Below are 27362 nucleotides of genomic sequence, written 5' to 3'. Positions count from 1 at the left end.
TTGTTCCAATATTAGCATTTATTACCAAGTTCTGGAATTCATACAATGCACAATGAGAAAATACTGGTGAGAGGGTGTTAAAAGCATCAGCTTTCCTGCTCATTAGGCAATATCCCTAATTTCTAATCTTTATTTCATCTGCTGTGAAACGACTTTCAAATCCAATCAATGAATCTCGAATAAGGAAAGCTGTTCAACATCCTATTAAAATCTTTGAATTAAATTCACAGCAATGCTTTTAACTGTTAAATACTTTAAGAAAATAATATTTTCTATGGAATAGTTCCACATGCGAACAAGTTCACCTCAAAATGCAAGTGATCAAAATCAACACAGGGCTGCAGATCAAACATTAGCAGGAATGTTTCTGGGCACTCAAGTTATCAGAGCTTAAAGAAATGCAGGATATAAGGAAAAGCAGCAATAAATTCCAAGTCACTCAAAGTGGCAGCTAAGAGAGATGGCTAGACTGTTTTTAACTATTGACATTTAGAATTGGCCCCCACATTTTACAACCATTAATTTAAGTTTTAAAATTCTTCCCCAACTTCACATGTTATGAAATAGTGATTAAAAAAACTATTTCACCTTTCTCCCCTGGTGTCTGCTCTGTTTATGATGGGCTCTAAATAATTTAACACTGCCACAGAAATACAAACTAGATTTATAAACATTAGATTCCTGGAATGGGAGGAAAAGAATCATGGAATCATAACATGGGCATTAGCATTGGCTCCCATGCTGAATTAATATTCACACTTAGGGAGAGATGGTAAGCTCTCACTTTCGGAGAACTCCCATACATATTGAGCTCATACAGGTTGGAAAGACTGAAGTACAAGCAAATTCCCATGTATGAAACAGCATGATTGATGTGACTGGCAAATTCTGCCTGCTCCCAAAGCTGCTTCATTATGGATGCTTGAAACAAGGAAAGCCTGTAGTTTGCAAATAGTGCAGATTTTAATAATTAGTCTACTGCTAATTTGTGCCTTGCACACTGCTCTTACCATTACCAACTAACATTCAGGACAGTTATCAGCATGCTGTGTCTGGATGGCCAAATCTCAGGGAAAATATTCATTGTCTTTTGCTATTATGAAATAGTGATGTGTACACAAACTACTGTCTGCTTTTGTTTAGCTAATAATTGGTTAGAAATGGCCAAAAATGAAAATGCGTAGTCTGTTTGTCAGCTAGTGTTAAATTTGAGCCTGACAAAATCAAAAAAATTCTATTGACCCAATGGGTAAGGCTCCCTCCATCGACCTTTCATTTGCCAATAGAAACCGATTCTCGTTAGCTGCAAGGACCTCTCAGAACCTGGCTTGTTCAGTTCCTGCTTGCTGCAAGTTTCTGTGTGTTGATAGATCCAATGTTTTAGTTACTTTTACCCATGTTACCAGATGATTTTCAGTTTGTTTGCTGCATTTGGGACATTCGCTAAACTGAAAACAGATTCTTTGTTGTGGATCCACTTTTGCTAGATGTGTCATCATGTGACTGGTAACCAATAAGAGCTTTCAAAGACAGTCCTAAACGTTCTTTGTACAATTGCCTGTAAAATACAAGAAGTATTTTTATATATAACATGAAGTATGAACATCAACACAAAAGCTGAAGGTACAACTGACAATAAATGTGCAGTGCGTGCCAGGCATCCCATGGGTTTAGTCAACAATGTATTGGAGAAAAGTTTAAAAAAAAGCCTCAGAACTAGCATCTTGGGCCTGTCGCCCCCTCCCAAAATGTTACGCTGTCTTTTCAAAGATCAGTTGTTGATCTGCTTCTGCCAACTCATTTCAGTACTCCTGCAGTGGCACTGGAGAGGTTCGACAACCAGCATGTTACCCAGGAGTCAATCAGCCCTTTTGCTGAAGATGCTGGCTGAAATTGTGAGCAGTACAGCTCCCATTTAAAACTCTTTTGTTGAAGGCAGTTAACTGGTGATTAGCTACACTGAATAGGAAGTGCAGGCTGCAGCGCTGCTTTCTGCTCATTTTGAGGCAGGTCAACAATTAGAGCCATGAACCTGGCATGAGGACGCTTGATTGAGGGAAAGGAGGAAGTGGGAGCTCTGTTCCTGTTCATTATTCAATGAGATCCACTGGTGACCAAATTAGGACAAGTAAAGGCACTTGAAACTTGTGGAACAGGTAGCCCCCATCAGGACAGGATGTCAGACATAATATTAATCCAATATTAATTGGCTACCTCAAATTCTGGGCAATGATCTGCATGCAACCTCCCATACAAAAAATAACATGCCTTCTAAAGGAAGGAGTGAGGTACAGAGATATCCTGAATACTGGGAAGAAATGGAGCTCACATCGAACTCTTTTGTGCACAACAGCAAAACTGAACTACTTCAGGACATGGTAAATTATTACAAAGAGAAAGTACAACATGGGAACAAGCCGAAACAACAGAAATAACTGGAAAAACGTAGCAGGCCTGGCAGTATTTATGGAGAGAAAACAGTCGATGTTTTGGGTGTAGTGATTCTTCATCAGAACTGATTGTAGCTATACAAGATTGGTATATATGCTGAAGATTGTTGAAGTGGTGAGGGTGGGGAAGGGACACTGGGAAAGAGTAAATGATGAGTGGATATGGAGCTCAGAGAGAGAACAGCAGTTGGGCAGACAAAGGAATGGATAATGATCAGCTTGGGAGAAAGAAAAGCTGTTAGTGAGAACCATTGGTGGGTGAAAATGGGTTGGTTGTGGTAGCGGTCCATGTGATGACAAGGCCTGGTGTGTACAGGTGGGGAAAGGACCTGAGTGAAAATGTTCAGGCCTTAAAATGATTGAACTTGACACTGAATCTTGACAGCTGCAGGGTCACCAAGAGGAAAAGGTAATGCTGTTCTTCCAGCTTGCACTGAGCTTCGCTGGAGCCTGAGACAGAGCTGTTGGCCAGGAAACATGGCAATGTGTTGAAGTGGCAGACAACCAGAAGTTCAGGGTCATTTTTGTGGACAAAAGCCAGTCTGTTTTGTCTCCCATGTGTAGAGGAAACCGCATTGAGAGTGGTGAAAACCGTAGATACAATACAGTCTCGCACACCACTTCAACACACCACTGTGCGCCCTACCAAACACATCTGCCTTGGGCTTGATGCAGTGCTCAGCACAAGCTGAAGAATAGCACTGCATTTCTGCTCAGGGACCCTGCAGCCTTCAGGACTCAATATTGAGTTCAATAATTTTGCAGCTTGAGCACCTTCTCCCATGTCCTTCCCCCCCAAACACCACGCTTTGTCAACAAATTAAAAAAACAAAATAACTGTGGATGCTGGAAATCAGAAACAAAAACAAAAATTGCTGGAAAATCTCACGTCTGGCAGCATCTGTGGAGAAAAATTAGAGTTAAATTTCAGATCCAGTGACCGTTCTTTAGAACTGGCTTCATCAACAAATAGGCTGGCCCCACAACCACAACATTTTCACCCACTAATGGCCCCGATTAGCAGCTTTCCTTTCTCCCAGGCTTAACATTATCCATTCATTTGTCTGCCCAACTGCTGTTCTCTCCATCTCTCTGGGGTCCATCTCCATCTATTGTTTACTCCTCCCTCTCTCTCCACCTTCAGCATATATACCTCTCATTTACCCATCCGGTTTCCATGTCCCCTTGCTGTCATCCATCCAATCATATTCCAAAATATTTTTTCTTCAATCATTAATCTTAGATATAAATTCCACAGCTTCATTGTTCTGAAAAGTTACCTGCTTTCTGCTTGAAATCACTTCAGTTAATCTTGCTTCGACAGAAACTCATGCTAGACACTTCAACTGGGTCAGTCTAATTTTATCTACTCTGGCCCACACTTCAATAACTTTAAACACTTGCATCTTATTTAACAATAATGTGTGATGATGTAATGGATAAAGTCCCAATTTTACAAGTCTCTTCATGTATTAGTGCTCCCTACATAAAGGGCACACATCCTGAGAAGAAACAAAACTCGGTAAATCAGAAGACACAGCTTGGTACAGATCAAATCCCCATCATTCATTCTTTAATACTGAGGATTGTAATGTTAGCACTTACCCTATTGAAACAACTGCATCTCTGTTTTGGCAGTTCCCTGTCCAGATTGCTATTTTGTCACCTTTTGGCCTGACATTCACAACAGCTCCACACACCTCATCACTAAACTCATCAAAGGCCTCCCCGATCAGACACAAAAGCTAGTACATGGGATAGGAACAGGCAAAAAAAAAGTTATACATTGCAATGAATCACCTTCATGAATTAAGGTTGTTATACAAAAATTCCAACATCTAAAATGTACTGTAGATAGCAAGGTTATGAGCAACAAAGTCTTAGAATGTTTTGCCACGGTTGTTTAAAAAATTATTTCATAGGATGTTAATGTTATTGGCAAAGACAATATTTGTTGTCCTATCTAACTGCTGTCATAAAAGCGGAGGTGAACTAACAGCACAAAGCTGCATTTGCATTCCCAGGTCACGTACAGAATAAAGCTTCCCTCTAGTGTCTAGCAGGGTTGTGCAATGAGATTACATAATTTGCAAAGGCAGCTAACCTGTCTTTAAAATGGACACAGAATCTTAAAAACGACTCTTAGAGGTCATATGAGTGATCTTGTTGATTCATTGCAGCCAAAACGGAGACACTGATATGTTAACTTAAAAGTCAATCATAAATATTAACTAATTCAAGAAATTCCAGGACTGTCCATTAAATACAGTGTGAAGACTTAAAGGTAGTGCTGCAGAGGAGATTGAAATTCCCTGCAGTGTGCTTTCAGCAGAATTGCATTTGGTTTCTGGAATAATGATTCAATGTTATTTGTAACCATCTTGTTTGATTGTGATTAAACCTTGGCTGAAAGAGCCATTGGGTGTGCAGGGATTAAGAAACTGGATGAAAGACAGCTTCAGCTGAACTATGAGAGTGCAGAGAGATTTGGAATTTCACTCCAACATTGGCAGCTGCAGAGAAAGATGCCCAGAGAAAGCCCCTTTGTGCTGAAAAGGATGCCATGCCGTTTAAGTATAATGCCAGCAGAACTAATAAACAACAGGAACATTTCCTTCCTTCCTGAAGCTTCTCTATCTGCTGAACCCACCTACAAAAGTAAACTCCTCAATTATAGAAGCTACTGCAGCTCACGATTAATACGTCAAGGTTGAACCCCTTCACTTGGGATTGAGAATCTTGTGCAAATAACAGGCCTGCAATTATACTACAGATTAATTTCATGTTTAATTTCATATGTATCTATTGTTAATTAAACTGGTTATACTTTGAGTTTAGTTAATAATTTGATCACTATTTTATTGAAATAAAATTTCAGCAATTGTTGTGTAAACTAACTTTTGTCTTGTTAAAGCTTTACTGCTGATTATTTATGAACTGAAACATTTGGAAACTAGAATGGGGCTAAGCAACTATACAAATTTGCAGTTTACAGACTCTTCGGTGGACCGGGGTAAGCCGTGGAGTACAGGTCTCTGGCATAGAGTCTGTCTCTGTTGCTCAGAATGGAAGGGGGATCAAGGAGCGAAGCATTAGTCATTGGGGACTCCATAGTTAGGGGGACAGATAGGAGGTTCTGTGGGAACGAGAGAGAGTCACGTTTGGTGTGTTGCTTTCCAGGTGCCAGGGTTCACGATGTCTTTCGGGATTGGGGGAGGGGGGCAGACAGGAAAAGAGGAGGGCGAGCAGCCCCAAATTGTGGTCCATGTAGGTACTAATGACATACAATTAGATTAGATTACTTACAGTGTGGAAACAGGCCCTTCAGCCCAACAAGTCCACACTGACCCTCCGAAGAGCAACCCACCCAGATCCATTCCCCTACATTTACCCCTTCACCTAACACTACGGGCAATTTAGCATGGCCAATTCACCTAATCTGCACATCTTTGGACTGTGGGAGGAAACCGGAGCACCTGGAGGAAACCCACGCAGACACAGGGAGAATGTGCAAACACACAGACAGATGCCCGAGGCAGGAATTGAACCCAAGTCTCTGGCATTGTGAGGCAGCAGTGCTAACCACTGTGCCACCTATACATACGTAGGAAAAGGGATGGGAATTTATGGCAGAAATTCAGGGAGTTAGAACAAGGTTGTTATCTCTGGTTTGTTGCCCGTGGCACATGCTGGGGAGGCAAGGAATAGAGAAATGAAGGAGTTGGAACACATGGCTACAGGGATGGTGGATTTCAGATACCTGGATAATTGGGACTCATTTTGGGGTAGGTGGGACCTCTACAAACAGGATGGTCTATATCAGTTTTTGTCCAAATGTGTACAGGAGGGTTCCCCGTGTCTGCGTGGGTTTCCTTCGGGTGCTCCGGTTTCCTCCCACAGTCCAAAGATGTGCAGGTCAGGTGAATTGGCCATGCTAAATTGCCCGTAGTGTTAGGTAAGGGGTGCCAGGTGTTAGATTTGGAGGTAGGTGAGGACTTTGGTGATAGTGACCACAATTCAGTTATGTTTACGTCAGCGATGGAAAGGGATAAGTATGTACTGCAGGGCAAGAGTTATAGTTGGGGAAAAGGCAACTATGGTGTGATTAGGCAAGATTTAGGATGCATAGGATGGGTCAGGATACTGCAGGGAATGGGCACAATTGAAATGTGGAGTTTATTCAAGGAACAGCTACTGTGTGGTCTTGATAAGTATGTTCCGGCAGGCAGGGAGGAAATGGTCAAGCAAGGGAGCAGTGGTTTACTCAGGAAGCTGAGTCTTGTCAAGAGGAAGGCGGCGGATGTTAGGATGAGACGTGAAACTCAGTTACGGCGCTACAGTGTTACAAGCTAGCCTGGAAAGACGTAAAGAGAGAACTAAGAGGAGGCAGAAGGGGACATGAGAAGTAATTCGCAGATAGGATCAAGGAAAACCCTAAAACTTTCTGTAGGTATATCCCAGGAATAAAAAGAACTAAAGATTAGGGCCAATAAAGGACAGTAGTGGGAAGTAGTGGGAAGTTGTGCATGGAGTCCGAGGAGGTAGGAAAAGCGCTAATTGAATATTTTTCATTGGTTTTCACATTGGAAAAAGAACGTTGTTAAAGAGAATACTGAGATATAGGCTACTAGACTAGACGGGATTAACGTTCGCAAGGAGGTGGCGTTGGCAATTCTATAACGTGCGAATATAAATAAGTCCCCTGGACTGGATGGGATTTATCCTAGGATTCTCTGGGAAGCCAGGGAGGAGATTGCAGGGTCTTTGGCTTTGATCTTTATTTCGTCATTGTTTACAGGAATAGTGCAAGACTGATGGATAGCAAGTGTTGTCCCCTTGCTCAAGGAGAGTAAAGACAACCCTGGTAATTATAGACTAGTGAGCTGTACTTCGGTTGAGAGTCAGGTGTTGGAAAAGGTTAAGAGATAGGATTTATAATCATCTGGAAAGAAATAAGTTGATTCAGGATAGTCAACATGGTTTTGTGAAGGGTAAGTCATTCTTTGAGAAGGTGACCACAAAGGTGGATGAGGGTAAAGTGGTTGATGTGGATTTCAGTAAGACGTTTGATAAGGTTCCCCATGGTAGGCTAAAGCACAAAATATGGAGGCATGGGACCGAGGTTGATTTTGCTGTTTGCATCAGAAATTGGCTAGCTGAAAGACGACAGAGGGCGGCAGTTAATGGGAAATGGTCATCCTAGAGTTCAGTTACTAGTGGTGTACCACACTGATCTGTTTTGGGTCCACTGCTGTTTGTCATTTTTATAAATGACCTGGATGAAGGCATAGAAGGATGGGTTAGTAAATTTGCGGATGACACGAAGGTCAGTGGAGTTGTGGATACTGCTGAAGGATATTGCAGGTTACAGAGGGACTTAGGTAAGCTGCAGAGCTGGGCTGACAGGTGGCAAATGGAGTTTAATGCAGTAAAGTGTGAGGCGATTTACTCTGGAAGGAGCAACATAAATACAGAGTACTGGGCCAATAGTAAGAATCTTGGCAGTGCAGATGAGCAGAGAGATGTTGGTGTCCATGTACATAGATCCCTGAAAGTTGCCACCCAGTTTAATAGGTTGTTAAGAAGGTGTGTTAGCTTTTATTAGTAGAGGTATTGAGTTTTGGAGCCATGAGGTCATGCTGCAGCTGTACAAAACTCCGGTGCAGCCACACTAAGAGTATTGTGTACAGTTCTGGTCACCGCATTCTTGGAAGGATGTAGAAGCTTTGGAAGGGTTCAGAGGCGATTTACTAGGATGTTGCCTGGGATGGAGGGAAGGTCTTCTGAAGAAAGGCTGAGGTACTTGAGGCTGTTTTTGTTAAAGAGGAGGTTGAGAGGTGACTTAATTGAGACATATAAGATAATCAGAGGGTTAGATAGATTGGACAGTGAGAGCCTTTTTCCTCAGATGGCGATGGCTGGCACGAGGGGACATCGCTTTAAATTAAAGGGTGATAGATACAGGACAGATGCCAGAGATAGATTCTTTACTCACTGGTAGGGGCATGGAACGCCCTGCCAGCAACTATAGAAGACTTGCCAATTTTAAGGGCATTTAAATGGTCATTTGATAAACAAATGGATGAATATGGAATAGTGCAGGTTAAGACAAGCTTTAGGTTGGTTCCACAGGTCACGCAACTTCAAGGTCTGAAGAGCCTGTACTGTGCTGTAATGTTCTATGTTCTATGACACTGCCTCACGTAGCATTCAACTATGGGTGAATGTAGTTAGCAATCTGCCTCTCAGCACTATGCCCCTGGGTTCAATCCCAGCCTTGGGTGATTGTCTGTATGGAGTTTGCATGTTGTCCTTCTGCTGTTCCTCCCATAGTCTAAAGATGTGAATTGATCATGCTAAATGACAACGCAGTGTCCAGGGATGTGCAGGCTGCATACATTAGTCATGGTAAATGTGAGCCTACTTGGGGCAGTATACTCTTCAGAGGATCAGTCTTAACTCAAATGGGCCAAATAGCCTCTTTCTGCACTGTGGGGATTCGAATGGGAGTGCTAATCCTCTTCACAATGATCATTCATGAGCTCAGAGATTACTTAGTTGCTGTCAAATTATAGAGTAATTATATACACACACACACACACGTAACAAAACAAGGTTTTCAGCTGTGGCCATCCAAACCAATCACTCCTGGTTCTTTTGGCCAGAGAAGAAGCCTTAGATTTAATTTGTCCTGTAAGATGATCATGGCAACTGCTCCCATTTTGAACTTCATACAGACAGCCTCATTACTGCATGAAAGACTCAAACACTCAGTGGAATCAACCCATCTTCAATCATTCATTTCAAACATTTAATAATCTAACAATGAATAATTAACTTTATTCCTATAGATAAAATAGACAGGATGTGTATACACCACAGACTGGTTGCATGAATAGCCAATTTGTCCTGAAAACATCAGTGGCATTAATAAACTGTAACTGGCCTGTTTATTTTATTGCCACACCAAAATAGGTGGATTAAATCCCAGAGTAAAATCTAATTATAACCTAGATTAAAATTCAGGACTCAAGGATTGCCAAGAGCATGGCCAATAAAGAAGGTGCTTATTTTCCCGGAGAGCAATTACCGTTTCCAGCCAGTATCGGTCCAAGTCATTGTGCCTCTGTTGCTTGTTAAGTGTCATTAGCCACCTTCCTCCTCTTTTATTTTTATCATCTTCCCACATCGGTTTAATACCATCCTGTTAAAATACACGTTGATGAGCTGCTTGCATGATTTCAGTAATAATCCTCAGTAATGTCAGGAAACCAACAAAAAAAAAGAGCTCCCCTCACGTTTCCCAAGACCCGTTACATAGTCTCAAAGCTCCCGCTAACACCCACAAAAATGTTTAATAACCAACTTTACAGACCCTATGGTTTCACTAACTAGATCATTGAAACTAAAGTTTAACTGACCAAATTTATCGCCACAATCACATTTTTTAATTCCGAAATTAATCTTGACTTTTTAATGTTTAATGATTGCGGAAACCAGAATGAGATGAAGACTTTACTATTTTAAACTTAAAATTATTCCTTAATCGAATGCCATCCCTGAGTAACATACTCATTAGTAGCTGTCCCTGTCCAGCAAAAACTACAATTCAAACAGAAAATGAAATCTCCTCTACCATCCTGAGAAGGTGGAGGGAGGGAAATCTGAATATAAGGAAAAAAGATGATGATCAGTCACCATTAAAAAAGCCAAGTGGTTCACTGATGTCATTAGGAAAGGAAATCTTGATTCTTTTCATAAAAAGATCCCAGTTGTACACCACGATGATTGACAAGTGAAAAATTGATGAAAATAACCAGCTTCCATTTCACAAGTCAAGCGTCGCACAGTCAATTCCTTCTGGGGTGAGATAGGATGGACCCTGGGTCTTAATCTTACTGCCACATGCTGACACCTCATTGGCCTGAGCCTGCAGTGCTCTGCAAAATGAGCTAAAGAAAATTTCCCACAGCAACAAGCAATTCCAGGAGCTACTTCCATTCCTTCACCCACTGAGACATACCGAGTATAAGGGTTTTGGTTTGGTCACTGGCATGTGCTGAGCAAGACAGAAGCTGCTGTTCCAAATGCTGAGCTTCAACTAACTACGTGCGCAAGTTATGATAGTTAGTGTCTATATTCTAAGCAATTTTGTTTTAATATGGTAAATAAATTGGATTCCTTTTGATTTGCCTCCCTTTAGACTCCAGGAAATCAACAATCCAGAAAACAGTAAAATTAATCAAATTGTTAATGCCAGATAAGCATTGTTTATTGATGTCAAACTTCATAAAAACAGCTTACCTTAAACAAACAGTAATCACACCCAAACAAAAGCTTACTAGGTTGCTGTATGTGATTATATAACCTACAGAAAGGAAACAGAGGCACATTTAGACATTCAAATATGAATAGCCAAGAACTGTATCCAGTGTCCAGTGTTAACATGGCTGTCAAAGACACTGATTTAAGGTTCCAGTCCAATGTGAGGTGTGGGCTTGTATCCTACCACAGCCAAATCGTAAAAAATGGGATATTGTCCATTTTGGCAGCAAAAATGTCAGCTTGCCTTCAAGCATTCAGTAAGTGAATGCCTGCTGAATGCCAGGCAGCGGGGAAGTCCATATACATCTTCTTGGCTAAATTCAGCCCAGATTCGCCATCTCTCTCTTCCATTGGGAGGAACTTCAGAGTTCCTTAATGACATTTGTTCTGCTTTTGGCACATTGGTCTCCCTCTCTCTCGAGCCATCTACACATGTGCAGTCAACATGTTACTATGTATGTAACGTAGTGACACCAGCCAAATGCAAATTCATGCTGGCTCAAGGATGTCATTTGCTAGCAACTGTGCCCATTTGCACACAAAGATAGCATTTTGACAGCCATTGTGCAAACTACTCTAAGTGGTGAGCAATTGTAGATGTCTGAGATGCAGAGGGACCTGGGTGTCCTAGTGCACAAATCTCAGAAGGTCAATACGCAGGTGCAACAATTATGATAGCTAATAAGATCGCACAGGAAATTGAATATATAAATTGAGACATGATACTTTAGGTAAAAACACTGGTGAGACCACATTTGGAGTACTGTGTACAATATTGATCTCCTTATTTAAGGAAAGGTGTAATGCTTTGAAAGCAGTTCAAAATACAAGACTAATATATGACTTTCTGGGTTGGTCCTATGAGGAAAGGTTGAACAGTCTAGGCTTGTGCCTCTGGAATTTAAAAGGTTAAGAGATTACTCAATTGAAACATCCAAGATCCTGAGGGGTTTTGGCAAGGTGTATAGGATGCTTCCTCTTACAGGAGCACATAGAATTACGGGTCACTGTTTAAAAGTTGGAGGGGGGGTGGTGGTCACCTATTTAAAACAGATAAGGGTTTTTTTCTCTCAAAGTGGCTCATTAGTCTTTGGAGCTGTCTCCCTTAAAAGGTGGTGGAATAGGTCAAATATTTTTAAGGCAGAGTTAGGTAGATTTTTGCTCAGCAGGTGTTTGGGGTGGAGGTAAGGTGGGTTGAATAAGGGGTAGGTAGGAATGTGAATTTGAGATTACAAATCAGATCAACCACCTGATTGCCAGAGCAGGGTCAAAGGGCTGAATAGCCTCGTCCTACTCACTGTTCATAGTACTGTATGCAGTGGGCATGGTGGAGAAGCAATACCAATACTCATAGCTGTATCCAATGCTTTGCACAAATGTGTCACCTTCTGCTCTGGCCGTCTTACCTCATAGCACAGCATCCGATGTTAGCTTTCCTCTCCTGCACTAGTGGTTTTCACAAGTCAAACATTATTCTCATCCATGCACTGTCCTTTCAGTTATCATTTACTTAAAATCCTTGACTTTCACCTCTCACAGCTCATCACCACTTTAAACACAATTTGTAACTCATCACTCCAAAGTTCAACTAACCCAATTTCATTATCTCCTTCCATAACCCAATTCCCTTCTCTTGGTTTCAACATCCCAAATACAATGCCCACTTATGCTTTAAGCAGGACATCAGGTCGGAAGATGTTGTAATTCTCTGCTTTGTAGTTTTATCCCTAGGACCAAATCCCTTATTTAGAATTAGCACTTATCCAGTTACCCATAAGGTCTAAATTTTGCTTCTAACTCTACCAGGTGTTCTCAGAAGAAATCGATGTGAAGTTTGTTCCTGGACTGCTTTCACCTTCTTCACCCACTAGTAGCCAGCAATACAACCACAGGAGGGAGGTCAATTCAATGGATGGACCACATCGAGTGAGCTGCTTAACCAGAGTCTGATAGTTAAGGCTTGGTCTAGGCAGGCCTGAACATACCTAGCCTACAGAAAGGGCTCAGCCAGCTTCTCATTACCGTTCAGTAATCCTCTCCGGAAAAGCACTTAGTGAGAATGTAGCTTATCTATATCCTCACGCCATCAACACATCACAGTGCATAACACCTCATACCCCATGGCCTATTTTCCATTGGCAATTTGCCCCATATCTTAGCAGCTTTTTGAGGGAGGAAGTTCCAGGTTTGCACTATCCTGTGTGTGAAAAAGTTTCCTTATAGCACCTCTGAATAGCCTAGCCTCTGATTACAGCTTACAAGTTACAGCTCCTTGTTCTGGAGCTTTCCAAAGCACATACATCTCCTTTATAGCTGAAATGTCTGAAACACCTCAATGAGATCAAATGGTAAGCAGGGGATCATGTGCCATTAAATTGCAAACACTTCAAAAAAATGCAAAAAGGACAACCTTTACAATCAAATTGCTAGTTGAAAGCCTGCCACTATCATCAAATCCAGAACACAAGGTGGCAGTTCATGTGATTTACACCCTGGGAAGATTCAAAACTTGTCAGGCAAATGAATCTCCAATCATGGTGTAAGGATGCATATGCAAAGAACGCCAAATGAAATACAATGCAACATTGAAAGTCGAGAAGATTAAGGAATAATCTAATTGACATTAGCTGCTCATGTTTGAGAGACTTCTCTCTTTTCTCTTCACATTCAATATTATGACACCAGTGCCAGGGTATAATCCACAGGATCTGAGCACTGTGGATTGATCTGACTTACTTTCTGAAGAGGTAAAATTGAGTCACCTGCACCTTTCAGTCAGGATCATTACAGTACAGAAAGCCATTCAGCTCAAATTCATGCCATCTATTCAATGTACATCATGCAAATCATACTTACGCCCAAAAGTCTTCAACCGTATCAAATTTAGCAATAAGTCTCAAATTCTCTGTCCAACTTTTGGTCTTGTCATTTTTAAAATACCATAAAGCCCATCTGTAACAAAGCAGAAGCATTGAGATTTCATAACTGTGGCCCTCCATTTCTGGTAAGATTCCAGTGAATCAACAGCAAACATTTCCACAGATTTTTTAGATCATTCTTTTCTGACAGTCAACTTAACTGAGTTCTTCATCTCTAGAACTATTCTCATGGATCATTCCTTCACTTGATCCAAGCCTTCAAGTCCTCGCTAAACTTCAGTGGCCAGACCTGGATGTAGTGCTACAGTTGAGGCTGAACTCGTGTCTCATACTAGTTCAGCTGTAGCTGCATGCTCTTGCACTCTAAGCCTCTATTACTATGTCCCAAGGGAAACCACGCAAAAGGACAACAAATAAAGTGGAAGGACAGAGTGTCAGCGAGAAAGCAAGGCAGAGTGCAACTCACTGAGTCAGAGCATAAACAGTCAAGAAAGAAATTCAGAAGTGGAGTCATTGTCACAGAGCATTGGTAGATATGTATCAGAGGAATGGCACGGTAGCACAGTGGTCAGCACTGCTGCCTCACAGCGCCAGAGCCCTGGGTTCATTGCCCGCCTCAGGTGACTGACTGTGCAAACTCCACACATTCTCCCCGTGTCTGCGTGGGTTTCCTCGAGGGGCTCTGGTTTCCTCCCACAGTCCAAAAATGTGCAGGTTAGGTGAATTGGCCATGCTAAATTGCCCGTAGTATTAGGTGAAGGGGTAAATGTAGGGGAATGGGTCTGGGTGGGTTGTGCTTCGGCGGGTCGGTGTGGACCTGTTGGGCTGAAGGGCCTGTTTCCACACTGTAAGTAATCTTTTTTTACTTGTATAGCTTATTTGGTCACTATTGTTGTTTACTCACTCGAAGGCAGTATGCATCACATTTCAAACTGATAGATACCAATTCTTGTGCCTTTAGTTTTTTTCTTAAATGTTTTCTTAACTCAGTTTCACACGTCAGTTTCTGAGAGCTCAGTCTCAGTTTCGTAGGTCAGTGTCAACTGTTTTAGTGATCATGAAGTGATCGAGAGGTGACTGGGTCAACATGTTGCGCACATCCTTTTCTCTGTGGGAAGACCTGACACTCCTTTAATTCTAGAAAATCATTCATGCAGAAAGTGCTGCCAGTTGTTTCAGATCATGCCCTAGATTTTCAAGTGACTTAAATCATGGTAGTGCATCTAGAAATAGCAAAATTGCCCATCACAAACTTTAAAGGAGTGGTTACCAACTTTCAAGATAAGAAACTACATGCCACTTAGCTTAACACTGGCTGTGGGAGAAGCATTCAGGGATAAATTAAACTTTCATTCGGAAAGGCAGAGATTAATTGAGCCCGGATTTGTTAAAGACCAATTATGTTGACTAACGTAACAAAATTATTTCGATCAGGTATCAAAAAAACTGATCGATGCAGTCATGAAATTGTTGTATATATTGATTTTCAGAAGGCATTGGACAAGAGTGACAGAAAGGAGACTTAAATGAAATCTCATGGAATTAAGGAGAAATGCAATATGGGCGTGGAATCGACAGCGACAAAGCGAAAGATGCTTTGCAGTCCTGTTCCAACTGTCAATTTTCAGGTCCAGGTCAATATAGAACAAAGTCATTTATAGTGAGGAGCATTATATAATTTGCAGATGATGTGAAACTTGGCAATGTAGAAGTGAATGAGAATAACTGCAGATTTCAGAATGACAGACAATATACTGAAATGCACAGGAGCATGGAGTAAATAGAGTTGAGAACTATAAATCAAGTATAGAATAAATAGGACACTTTAAAAAGGTAAACAGGCAAGGAGACGTTGAGGTCCATACACACAAATCCTTAAAGATGGCAAGCCAAGTTGAAAATTAAATGAAGATTATGTAGCTTACTTGGGTTATACACAGATTAAAGCAATGAAACTGTACTCAAACTTCATAAATCACTAGCCAAGCCTTAGCTGAAATACTGAGATCAATTCCAGGCAGCGCACTGCCAGAAAGATGGAAGATCTTAGAAACTAGAGTAGAAATGAGACTTACAAGCAATGAGGAATTTATCTCTGAGGAAAGGTAGAAAAAAAGAAACTTGGGAATGCCAAGAGATAGTCTAACAGAGGTTTCCAAGACAAGCAGACATTTTGATATGATAGAGAATATCCCCTGGACAGACAGGCATAGGTATAACATCAACGGCAAAATATCTTGGACACAAATGATCTGACAAGTTGTCTGGATCTGGAGCACTCTTGCGGAAAGGTCATGGATATCAATTCCATTGGGAATTGCAAAGGAAGTTGGATAGTTACTTGAAAATGGAATAACTTACAGGGTTAGGGACAGAAAGCTGGTTGTATGGGACTAAGCACCACTGCTCTTTCAAAGACTCAGACTCATGACGGGTTTAATGGCTGCTTTCTGTGCTGCAAATTTCTGAAATTCCCATAAAAGGCTTCCAAACTGTACATAAAGCTGTTACTGCACCCCCAACTCAGATCTCGTACATATTTAACACTTCACTTTATATTCTAACACCAGATACAAAATACTAAGTTAGGTGCAGCTCTTGAACCCATCTACCATGTCCCCAAATTGCTGTGAAAGCACTTGCCCATCCCTGGTGCACAGATTCAAACTGACCTGTTTTGTAGAGGATGTTTTAGGTATTGATCCTGGCTTACAGTTTCAGGACACACTTCTGGTGCTGCTGCTGAATCAGCTTCCAGGACCTCAGGTACTTCTTGCTGGAAAATAAATTGTGATAGTTAGAGCACACTGAGAGAAGTACAAACATCACCTTTACAAAGTTTGTAAGTTAACCATGTTGGTATAAAGACAAAAATCTGAGAGTTTCACAAAGTCATGCATAAAGATATTGCAGCCTCCAGTGCCCCTTTACCTGATCACCACAGCATATTGATACCCAATCCACAAAGCTGGCTCTGCATTGCATCATTACAGCTGACCAATTGGCCACTGCATAATTTGACAAAAGAACAATATGTTATGAATCTTTACAATACTTGTTATTTGAGAACATGGCTTGCAAAGTGGAGGAAATACAATCATTAAAGAAGTGGTACTGCACAAACCAATAGAACTGCAGGTTGATGAGTCCTCAGAAATTGAATTAGAATTAGGTTTTATGGTCACCTGTACTCAAGTACAGGGATACAGGAATACAACGAAAAGTGTACAAAGTCACCATCCCTGACGCAATCTTCGGTCCAAAATCTTACGGATAAAAAGTAGAAAAATAAAGAAATAAGTTAGAAGTTCAGCATTAGTCTTTTAGCTGTGGATCTGCAGATGCTCTATGCTGGGCTTTTCCCACAAGGGCTCAATCTCTCCTCCATGCTGCGGTCTTGCCACTGACCAGAGTGTCATCCAGCCTCACCAGCCACCTTGCCACCAACTGTTCTGGTTCTGCCCAGTTATAGAGTCATAGCAATGTAGACCAGATATTCCAACCTAAGCTAGTCTCAATTGCCAGCACCCGGCCCATATCTATCTAAGCCCTTCCTATTTATATACCTATCCATGTGCCTTTTAAATGTTGCAATTGAACCAACCGCCACCACTTCCTCTGGCAGCTCATTCCATACATGCACCACCCTGTGTGAAAAGGTTGCCCCTTAGGTCTCTTTCCCCTCTCATCCTAGAACTATGTACTCTAGTTCTGGACTCCCCGATCCCAGGGAAAAGACCTTGGCTATTTATCCTATCCATGTCCCATATGATTTATAAACCTCTAAAAGGTCACCCCTCAGCCTCCGATGCTCCAGAGAAAAAAAACCCAACCAGTTCAGCCTCTCCTTATATAGCTCCTCCATCTCTGGCAACATCCTTGTAAATCTTTTCCGAACCCTTTTAAGTTTCACAACATTCTTCTGGAAGGACACCAGTATTGCACACAATATTCCAAAGTGGCCTAACCAATGTCCTATACAGCAGCAACATGACCTCCCAATTCCTATGCCCAATGCTCTAACCAATAAAAGAAAGCATACCAAACACCTTTTCACTATCCTGTCTACCTGAGATTCTACTTTCAAGGAACTATGAACCTGCACTCCAAGGTCTCTTTGTTCAGCAACATTCCCCAGGACCTTACCATTAAGTGTCTCAGTCCTGCTCTGATTTGCTTTTCTAAATGCAGAACCTCACATTTATCTAAAAAAAACCTCCCATCTGCCACTCCTCAACCGTTTAGACTATCTGATCAAGATCCCGTTGTACTCCGAGGTAACCTTCTTTGCTGTCCCCTACACCTCCAATTTTGGTATCATCTGCAAACTTACTAACTATACCTCCTATCTTCACATCCAAATCATTTATAGAAATGACAAAAAGCAGTGGACCCAGCACCGATCCTTGTGGCACATCTTTGCTCACAGGCCTGCAGTCTGAAAAACAACCCTCCACCACCATTGTCTGTCTTCTACCCTTGAGCCAGTTCTGTATCAAAATGGCTAGCTCACCCTGTATTCCATGTGACCTAACCTTGCTAACCAGTCACCCATGAGTTCACCAGAGCCAAAGTCTTGCTTTGGGCCCCAGCCACTGGCAGGCTCTGGACCCCGATGCTGTCATCTCCATGAACAAGCTTTCTCCAGAAGATAAGTGACTTTCATCTCCGGATTTTAAGAGAGGATGCTAACGTTGGAAATACTTTTCCAAAGTTCACTAGATTCTGGGAAGGTTCCATCAAACTGCAATGTAGTGAAAATAACCTCTCTATTCATGAAGGGTGAGGGTGCTGAAAACAGGAAGCTCCAGGCTGGTTAGTTTGACTTTTGCCATGGAGAAAGTGTACAATCATTAAGGAAGTTAGAACGGAGCAATTTGAAAAAGCTTCAATGTAATTTTGAAGAGTCAGCATGGGGTTTACTGAAAGAGAAATGATATTTAACCAATTTATTAGAGGTTGTTGAGGAAGTAACTTGCACTGTGGATAAAAGGGAGCCTGCAGACTTGGATTTCCAGATGGAAATTTGACAAGATGCCATGTGAAAAATTATGGCGTAATAAAAGAGCTCATGCTTTTTAAATTCATTCACAGGATGCAGACACCACTGGCTAGGACAGCATATATTGCCCCTTCCTAATTGCTATGGCTCTGAAATCTTGCAAGGGTCTGTGAAGGGGCCTCAGCTTTACACAAGTTACATCTACGACTTAAATGAGGGGAGCAGGAGGGGCTATCTTGTGGCACAGTAGTCAGGTTCCTGCCCAAGATCGGAATGCCCAGGTTCAAGTCCCACCTGCTCCAGAAGTGTGTAATTATACCTCTGAACAGTGATGAGAAGAATAGGTTTAATTAAAAAAAAAATGAGGGGAGCAAAGGCAAAGCAGTTAAACTTACAAATCACACAAAGGTAGGTCAGGAAGTATGTTGTGAAGATGACACCAGGAAGATGCAGATAGATGTAGACAGGTTGAGCGAGTGGGACTAAGTACAGTAAATTGAGTATAATGTGGAAAAATCTGGACTTTGGCAGAAAAAGTAATGCCTTGAACACAGTCAACCTGCTTCATTTACCTTTAAACTGAAGTTAACTGCCAGTCATCAATAATGCATGCATTCTCCAAATCTCCAGAGACAACTTGTCAAGCAACCAGTACTCTGTTCATATTGATCAAAATTTAATTCCCGTTACATTGGTATTCTTATGAATTGCCCTGACGAGTACAAGATGAAACACCAATGAAGTATGTTATTTTTAAGCAATACTCAAGGCTACATGTACGAGATTGTACCTTTTACTGTCACAAACAAAATATTGAGGACGAATGAAAGTAAGCTTCAGCCTCAAATAAATTTCAGATGACATTAAACTGAAATTTCACCTGCCTGTTTAAGTCAATGCAAAGAAAAACCCATGACACTATTCAAAGGTAGTTCAGCCAATTGTTATGACACAGATGAACCTAACTAAAATTAACACCCCAGAAAAGCTCACCTCAAATCTGTTAAAAGTGAGAGTGAGTGAAAGAAAACTCCTGATGATTTCCACTATTTAAAGAAAAAATTTCCTAACTCTAACAGTGAACACTAAACAAAAACTATTAACAAATCCAAGCCCCCTTTCCTTAACTAATCACTATCTGACCCTAACTCTATAAAAATGATGTTCCTAGAAGAATTATTAAATATTACATTTAATCTCAAAGCCCATACAGTTTATTGTGTGCTGCCTTTCTTCCGAATCTGCTGTTTCCTTCTGTCCTTTGAATCTGTTGTCTTCTTCCTGGGCCAAACTCTATGATTTTTTTTAAACTGAGAGTGTCTTTATATATAATTCCTTGGTACCTTTAATAGATGGAGCCTTCTGAGATTTCTTTGACAGCATTGAGACCCCTTTCAGATGACATGTGCTCTCATGTTCAATGGGCAGTTAGCTCTGAATACCTTTTTTTTAAAATCTCCCCAAGATTCGCACTCATTGTACTGACAATATTGTGCCAATCAAATTCAATTTGTGTTTTGGTATCCTAAGCATAATTTAAATTAATTAGTTAAATTAAAGTTCAATTGCCTTAACATCAAAACACAACCCAAGCCAATGGTTACATATTATCAATTCTCAGCTAGTCACAGGCATGGACTGTCACAATCTCTAAACCCAGAAAAGCACTCTGTCTTTAAGTGACCTTATACTCTTCTGACTTCATAATGTCTAAACCAATAACATGTTCACTTTGTAGGAAGCTAGGGAACTGATTGCTGTGTCCCTTGCTCAGGTGTTTATATCAATAGCAACAACTGAGGTGCTGGAAGACTGGAAAGCAGAAATGTAGTGCCACTATTTAAGGTGGTAAGGAAAAGTCAGGGTTCTACAGACTGGTGAGCCTGACATCACTGGTGGGTAGACTGTTGGAGGGAATTCTGAGGGGCACGATTTACATGTATTTGAAAAGGCAAGGAATGATTAAGAGTAGCCAACATGACTGTGCGTGGGAAATCATGCCTCACTAACTTGATCGAGTTTTTTGAAGAAGTGACAAAGAAGATTGATGAAGCAGAGCAGCGGACATTGAATATCTTGCTGAAGTCCATAGACAACAAGGTACCTCATAGTAGACTGGGTAGCAAGGTTAGATCACATGGAATACAGGGAGTGCTAGCCATTTGAATACAAAACTGGCTTGAAGGCAGGAGACCGAAGGTGGTGGAGGAGGGCTGTTTTACAGACTGGAGCTGTGACCAGCAGTGTGCCACAAGGATCAGTGCTGGGTCCACTGCTTCTTGTCACTTATATAAATGATTTGGATGTGAATATAGGAGATATGGTTAGTAATTTTGCAGATGACACCAAAATTGATGCTATAGTGGATAGTGAAGGTTATCAACACAACCTTGATCTCATGGGCCAAGGAGTGGTAGATGAACTTTAATTTAGATAAATGTGAGCTGTTGCATTTTGATAAGGCAGATCAGGGCAGGACTTATACACTTAATGGTACAATCCTGAGGTGTGTTGTTGAACAAAGAGACCTGGAGTGGAGGCTCATAGTTCCCTGAGGATGGAGTCACAGGTAGGCAGGGTAGTGAAGGCGTTTGATACGCTTGCTTTTATTGGCCAGTACATCGAGTATAGGAGTTGGGATGACATATTGCGGCTGTACCCGACATTGGTTAGGCCACTATTGAAATATTGCATTCAGTTCTGGTCTCCCTGCTGTAGGAAAGATAGTGAAATTTGAAAGGGTTCAGAAAAGATTTTACAAGGATGTTGCCAGGATTGGAGGGTTTGAGCTATATAGAGAGGCTGAATAGACTGGGGCTATTTTCCCTGGAACATTACAGACTGATGGGTGATCTTATAAAGGTTTATAAAATCATGAGGGGCAAGCATAGGATGATTGGCAAAGGTCTTTTCTTCAGGGTTGGCGCGTTCAAAACTAGAGGGCATAGGTTTAAGGTAGAGGGGAAAGATTTAAAAGAGACTTCAGGGGCAATTTTTTTGAAAAACAGAGGTGGTGTATGTAAAGAATGGGCTGCCAGAGGAAGTGGCAGAGACTAGTACAATTACAACATTTAGATTAGATTAGATTCCCTACAGTGTGGAAACAGGCCCTTCGGCCCAACAAGTCCACACCCGAACCTCCGAAGGTTAACCCACCCAGTCCCATTTCCCTCTGCACCGAATACTATGGGCAATTTAGCATGGCCAATTCACCTGATCTGCACATCTTTGGACCTGTGGGAGGAAACCGAGCACCCAGAGGAAACCCACACAGACACTGGGATCTGGATGGATAGTTGAATAGGAAGGGTTGAGGAATGTGAACCAAATGCTGGCAAAGGGCACCAGATTAATTTTCAATACCTGTTAAAAAGTGCAGCCAGTCAGGCAGCATCTCAGGAGCAGGAGAGTTAATGTTGAGCGTAAACCAATGAACAGCTTATGCTCGAAATATCAACTCTCCTGCTCCTCGGATGCTGCCTGACTAGCTGTGCTTTTCTAGCACCACACTTTTTGACTCTGATCTCCAGCATCTGCAGTGCTCACTTTCTCCTAACATTATGTTAAGTAGATAGTTGAAAACTGCAAAGGGATATTGATAGATTAACTAGTGTGTGGAGTTCATTAAGTTGTGAAAATACAAAGTCTTCAACCTTGGCTGAAGAAAGCTTTGAGGAGAAAGTGAGGTCTGCAGATGCTGGAGATCAGAGCTGGAAATGTGTTGCTGAAAGCGCAGCAGGTCAGGCAGCATCCAAGGAGCAGGAGAATCGACGTTTCGGGCAAAAGCTTTTCTTCAGGAATGAGGAAGGTGTGCCCAGCAGGCTAAGATAAAAGGTAGGGAGGAGGGACTTGGGGGAGGGGCGTCGGAAATGTGATAGGTGGAAAGAGGTCAAGGTGAGGGTGATAGGTCATATCCTCGGTGGAGTGGGAGGGGGAGTTGAAATGCTGTGTTACAGGGTGGTTGGGTTGGTTCGTCCGGGTGGCCCAGAGGTGCTCTCTGAATCGCTCCGCAAGTAGGCGGCCTGTTTCCCCAATATAGAGGAGGCCACACCGGCTGCAGCGGATGCAGTAGATGATGTGGGTGGAGGTGCAGGTGAATCTGTGGCGGATATGGAAGTTTCCCTTGGGGCCTTGGAGAGAAGTGAGGGGGGAGGTGTGGGCGCAAGTCTTGCACCTCCTGCGGTTGCAGGGGAAGGTGCCGGGAGTGGAGGTTGGGTCGGTAGCTGGTGTGGATCTGACAAGGGAGTGGCGGAGGGAGTGGTCTCTACGGAAAGCTGATAGGGGAGGGGAGGGAAATATATCTTTGGTGCTGGGGTCTGTTTGGAGGTGGCGGAAGTGACGGCGGATGATGCGCTGTACATGGAGATTGGTGGGGTGGTAGGTGAGGACCAGTGGGGTTTTGTCCTGGTGGCGGTTGGAGGGGCGGGGCTCAAGGGCGGAGGAGCGGGAAGTGGAGGAGATGCTGTGGAGGGCATTGTCGACCACGTTGGGGGAGAAATTGCGGTCCTTGAAGAAGGAGGCCATCTGGGTTGTGCGTTTTTGGAACTGGTCCTCCTGGGAGCAGATGCGGCGGAGTCGAAGGAATTGGGAGAATGGGATGGCGTTTTTACAGGGGGCAGGATGGGAGGAGGTGTAGTCCAGGTAGCTGTGGGAGTCGGTCGGTTTGTAGTAGAAGAAAGCTTTGCCAATGCTGAGAAGCTGGGAACTGGAGGAGCGACAATTAAGGGCTACTATAGAAGTATTTTTAGTTGGTGCAGGCTCAAGGAGAAAAGAGCCTCTGGACAGGTACAAAAGAAAGTGAAAGTGGCAAATGGCATGTTGGCCTTTGTCCTGAGGGAGCTGAAATATAAACATCTGGAAATTTGGCTATTAAAACAAAGTGCTGGAGAATCTCAACAGGTCTGGCAGTATCCATGGAGAGCGAAACAGAACATTTTGATTTTATTTGGAAGTATTGCTATAGTTAAGTTACACCCCATCTACATCATAATGCAGCTTTAGACACTGCATTTTAAAGAGAAGACATTTTGAAGGGAGTGAACATTTATCAAGTTGATAGCAGGATTAAAATAAGCTAATTTCATGAGAATAACAAGTGTGGCACTGGAAAGGCATAGCTGATCAGGCAGCATCCGAGGAGCTGGAGAGTCGACGTTTCAAGCATAAGCTTTCACCAGGAACATAGGGGGACCCTAAGGAGACTGTGATAAATGGGAGATGGGTGGACAAAGGGTAGGCAGAGGAGACAACCTGGGGGGGGGGGGAATGGCGTGCAAAGAGAGAGAGACTCTCCTCCTTGTGGAGGGATGAGGAAAACTTCAAGATGGGCATTCTTGGAAGAGGCTTCGCAGTAATGTCATAATCGACTAGGAGAAAGTGAAGATTGCAGATGCTGGAGATTAGAGTCAAAAGGTGGCTGTGCTTTTCTAGCACTCCAGTCAGGCAGCATCCGAGGAGCAGGAGATTACACATTTCAAAATAAGCTCATCATCAATGATGAGCTTGTCTCAATATTTTTGGATTGCATGATTGATTTGCTTAAACACACAAGCTCTTTAAATTATTTTGTACCATCAGCACTGTGTGCTGAGTATCGGAACAGTGCCTGATTGAGCACAGGAATTTTCAGGTTACTGTGCAATTGCACAGCACAGGGAATACCTTTGCCCCATTTAGTGTTACGATTAAGGGGTGATCTAATTAAGGTGTCTAAAGGCTCTGATGGGTTCAGCGGAGGGGATAGGGAAAGAATGCAAATTTCAAAACCGAGATTGACAGTTCCTTTAAGGGAAAGAGAAGATTGTTAGAGTAGAGTTAAGATGCCGATCAGCCACTATTACACTGAATGATAGAACAGCCTCAAGAAATTAAGTGTTCTGCTTCTGTATGTATGTTGTACAAAGCGTCACTCCTTATGACAGCAGCTTACAATAGATATCACAGGGTGTTCCTGTCCAAGACTATTCCTTCAATTTAGAATTTACGATTGCAGCAGTGTGGACTGTGAGGATTTAAAAGCACCTAAGACAAAAATATTGGGTGTTGTTTGCTGTGACTGCTCAGACAACCTGAACTTCGATTTATTAGTGTTTATTCCTTTGACAAGTGACAAATTGGTGTGAATAGGCAAATAGCCTAATCCTTGCCAATTCATAATTTTTTCACTCTAGTCAAGTGACCAAAATGTAAACTCTGGCCCACAGACATTCTATAATTGATAACTGTCACTTTTTGCACCAAATTATTTCACATGCTACCTAACTCATAGCAAGATCCCTGTCCTCAACTCAGTCCTGAACAGAATCATTTCAGTCAAGAGGGAAGGCACCAGCTGCTGAAACATGCTAGATGCATTTTTCATTCTGAAATATTTGATCCAAGAACTCTTGCGCAATGCACCTGAACCTGGAGAGTCACCATCCTTCAGTCGGATCTTATTAAATAACTGTTGCCCAGATTATGTAGCATTGGTTGTTGAAATTATAATTACCGTCAGACAACTATACATTCTTGCAACAGAATTCTCACTCACAGGTACCAGTTCTACTGTATTTCTTCCTTACAACAGAAGACTCCACGAACAAATCATCCTCCTGGGCATGAAGGCCCACATTTGGTTATGCAAGTTCATAAAACCCAAAAGTAATTTTTTGTCATGCACTGTGAAGAAACACATTAGAGTCATCCTATAAACTGATGGACAAGCTTTATTCTCTCTCTGGGTCAGCTTTGATATATCATGAGTATTTCCTCATCCTTGCAGGCATTAACTTTTTTTTTAGTTGCCCTGGCAACAATTGGATATACAAATCCATGCACCTACCCAGAGGGAACTTGTACAACAGCCTTTCGCCTCTTACATTTCACAGATGCAGACCAATTACCTAGCAATGCTCATATAGCGTACATTTAAAATCCATAAACTCAGCCAACCTGCCTGACTCAGTTCAAACTACCCCAATAACAGCCCCTGAATTGCTAAATTCCAAAAATTTTAAAATGATGAATAGTTTCAGCATGAGTTCTGGGAACAAAAATTACTCCCCAGTCTGCATAACTCACCTTAAACATACATTGGTTTCTGCTTCTCTGTACTTGGCTCTGACTCCACATGCTTCGTGACCTAAATAGAGTTAGCTCTGCAATTACTTATCACTGGTCTTTTGATACACTCACTACATTACACAGTACATCAGTGCAACTCAATAGGTAGCACTCTTGCCTCAAAGTAAAAAGACTGCTCAAATCTCACTCCAGAAGGTTATCCACAAAAATCTAGGTAAACACTCTAGCGCATTACTGAAGGATACGATGTTAAGATGGATAAGATGTTAAAACAACACATCAGGGCGGCACAGTGGCTAGCACTGCTGCCTCACAGCGCCAGAGACCCGGGTTCAATTCCCGACTCAGGCGACTGTGTGGAGTTTGCACGTTCTCCCCGTGTCTGCGTGGGTTTCCTCCGGGTGCTCCGGTTTCCTCCCACAGTCCAAAGATGTGCAGGTCAGGTGAATTGGCTGTATTAAATTGTCCGTAGTGTTAGGTAAAAAGGGGTACATGTAGGGGTATGGGTGGGTTGCGCTTCGGCGTGGACTTTTTGGGCCGAAGGGCCTGTTTCCACATTGTAAGTAATCTAATCTAATCAGTATTGAGGCAAATGCAAAAGACTCCACGACGACTTTGAGGCCATTACAACATTTATTTGATTAAATGACTTAATTGTTTATGCAAATTAGCTGCCACATTTCCTATGCTTCCAAGTAGTTATTAAGCAGCTATGCTTTGGGATATTCTGAATTTGAAATAAATATATCTTTTTTTCTACTTAACTCCTCTACTCTGATGTACTCAAAGAATTCAATGAGCTTGAATTCAATGAAATAACCTTTCATTTTTTTTCAATTTTTGCTTAATTACACAAGTGAAGAGTCTAGGGAATAGGGAAAGTCTATATTCATTAGACTTGCTCCATTTCAGCCCCATTTCTGATAAATATAATTATTAGGTAAATTGATCTAAAAATGTTTCCTCTTCCCATCTTAACTTGCATGAAGTTAATGTATTTATATGGAATTTATAGTGGCCTCTTTCATAAATGAATTCATATTTTAATTAAATCAATTTCCAATGTTACCTTTACAGCGACTGAAGTAAAGTTATTTAATATTTGCTATATTGTGATGACCACATAAGATCCATTTTCGATTATCACTGAATTCCTTCGGTCATCCTGCCCATCAGCCCAATCCTTTGCCCAATACCACTGGCACAGTTATCAAACCACCTCCCTCCAGCTAAAGGCCCACGGGCAATTCTGGAACAGTAGCACCCACCCAGCGACCCTATAACTTAAGATCAGTGTGCCCTCCACCCTCCAATTCAACAGTCTTTATCCCGCCCTAGACTGTCTTCTTACAATACACTGCGAGTCGGGGCCCTCCACTCCAGGGCCCGGCTACTCCACACTCCATTCCCGCCTAGCCGCTGCACCCATTACCAGCGTCAAGTCTCCGCTCTAAACCCCACCTTCCCATCCTAGCCAATCTAACTGCTACCGGCCCACCTCAGCTCACGCAAACAGATAACCTAACCCCATTATTCCGCTCTCTCCACCCGATCTCACCGGTTCCACTACTGCCGCCGGCTCCGCAGTCGCCATCTTGCTATGCTCGGAGCCCCTCCCCCAAGTTCGCACACATCCGCCAA

General features: G+C 42.1%; 1 protein-coding gene across 2 annotated transcripts; it reads right to left on the bottom strand.

Moving 5' to 3' along the window:
* eif4e1c (eukaryotic translation initiation factor 4E family member 1c) lies at positions 1-27362 on the bottom strand. Of its 2 annotated transcripts, XM_043712245.1 has the most exons (8): positions 27248-27273; positions 25719-25779; positions 16327-16430; positions 13632-13727; positions 10755-10818; positions 9541-9654; positions 4056-4195; positions 1-1558 (listed from the first exon to the last, which is right to left on the bottom strand). In XM_043712245.1, exons 1-8 carry the CDS (start codon positions 27250-27252, stop codon positions 1444-1446), a joined length of 699 nt encoding a protein of 232 aa, XP_043568180.1. In that variant the 5' UTR covers positions 27253-27273; the 3' UTR covers positions 1-1443. The 2 variants fall into 2 exon arrangements, with proteins under 2 accessions (XP_043568180.1, XP_043568181.1); XM_043712246.1 differs by lacking the exons at positions 25719-25779; positions 27248-27273 and adding an exon at positions 27280-27362.

This window comes from Chiloscyllium plagiosum, chromosome 22 (genome assembly GCF_004010195.1).
Source record: "Chiloscyllium plagiosum isolate BGI_BamShark_2017 chromosome 22, ASM401019v2, whole genome shotgun sequence".
Classification (NCBI taxonomy): Eukaryota; Metazoa; Chordata; class Chondrichthyes; order Orectolobiformes; family Hemiscylliidae; genus Chiloscyllium; species Chiloscyllium plagiosum.
The sequence above is the reverse complement of the archived record's forward strand: the minus strand, read 5'-3'. Positions and strand labels throughout refer to the sequence as shown.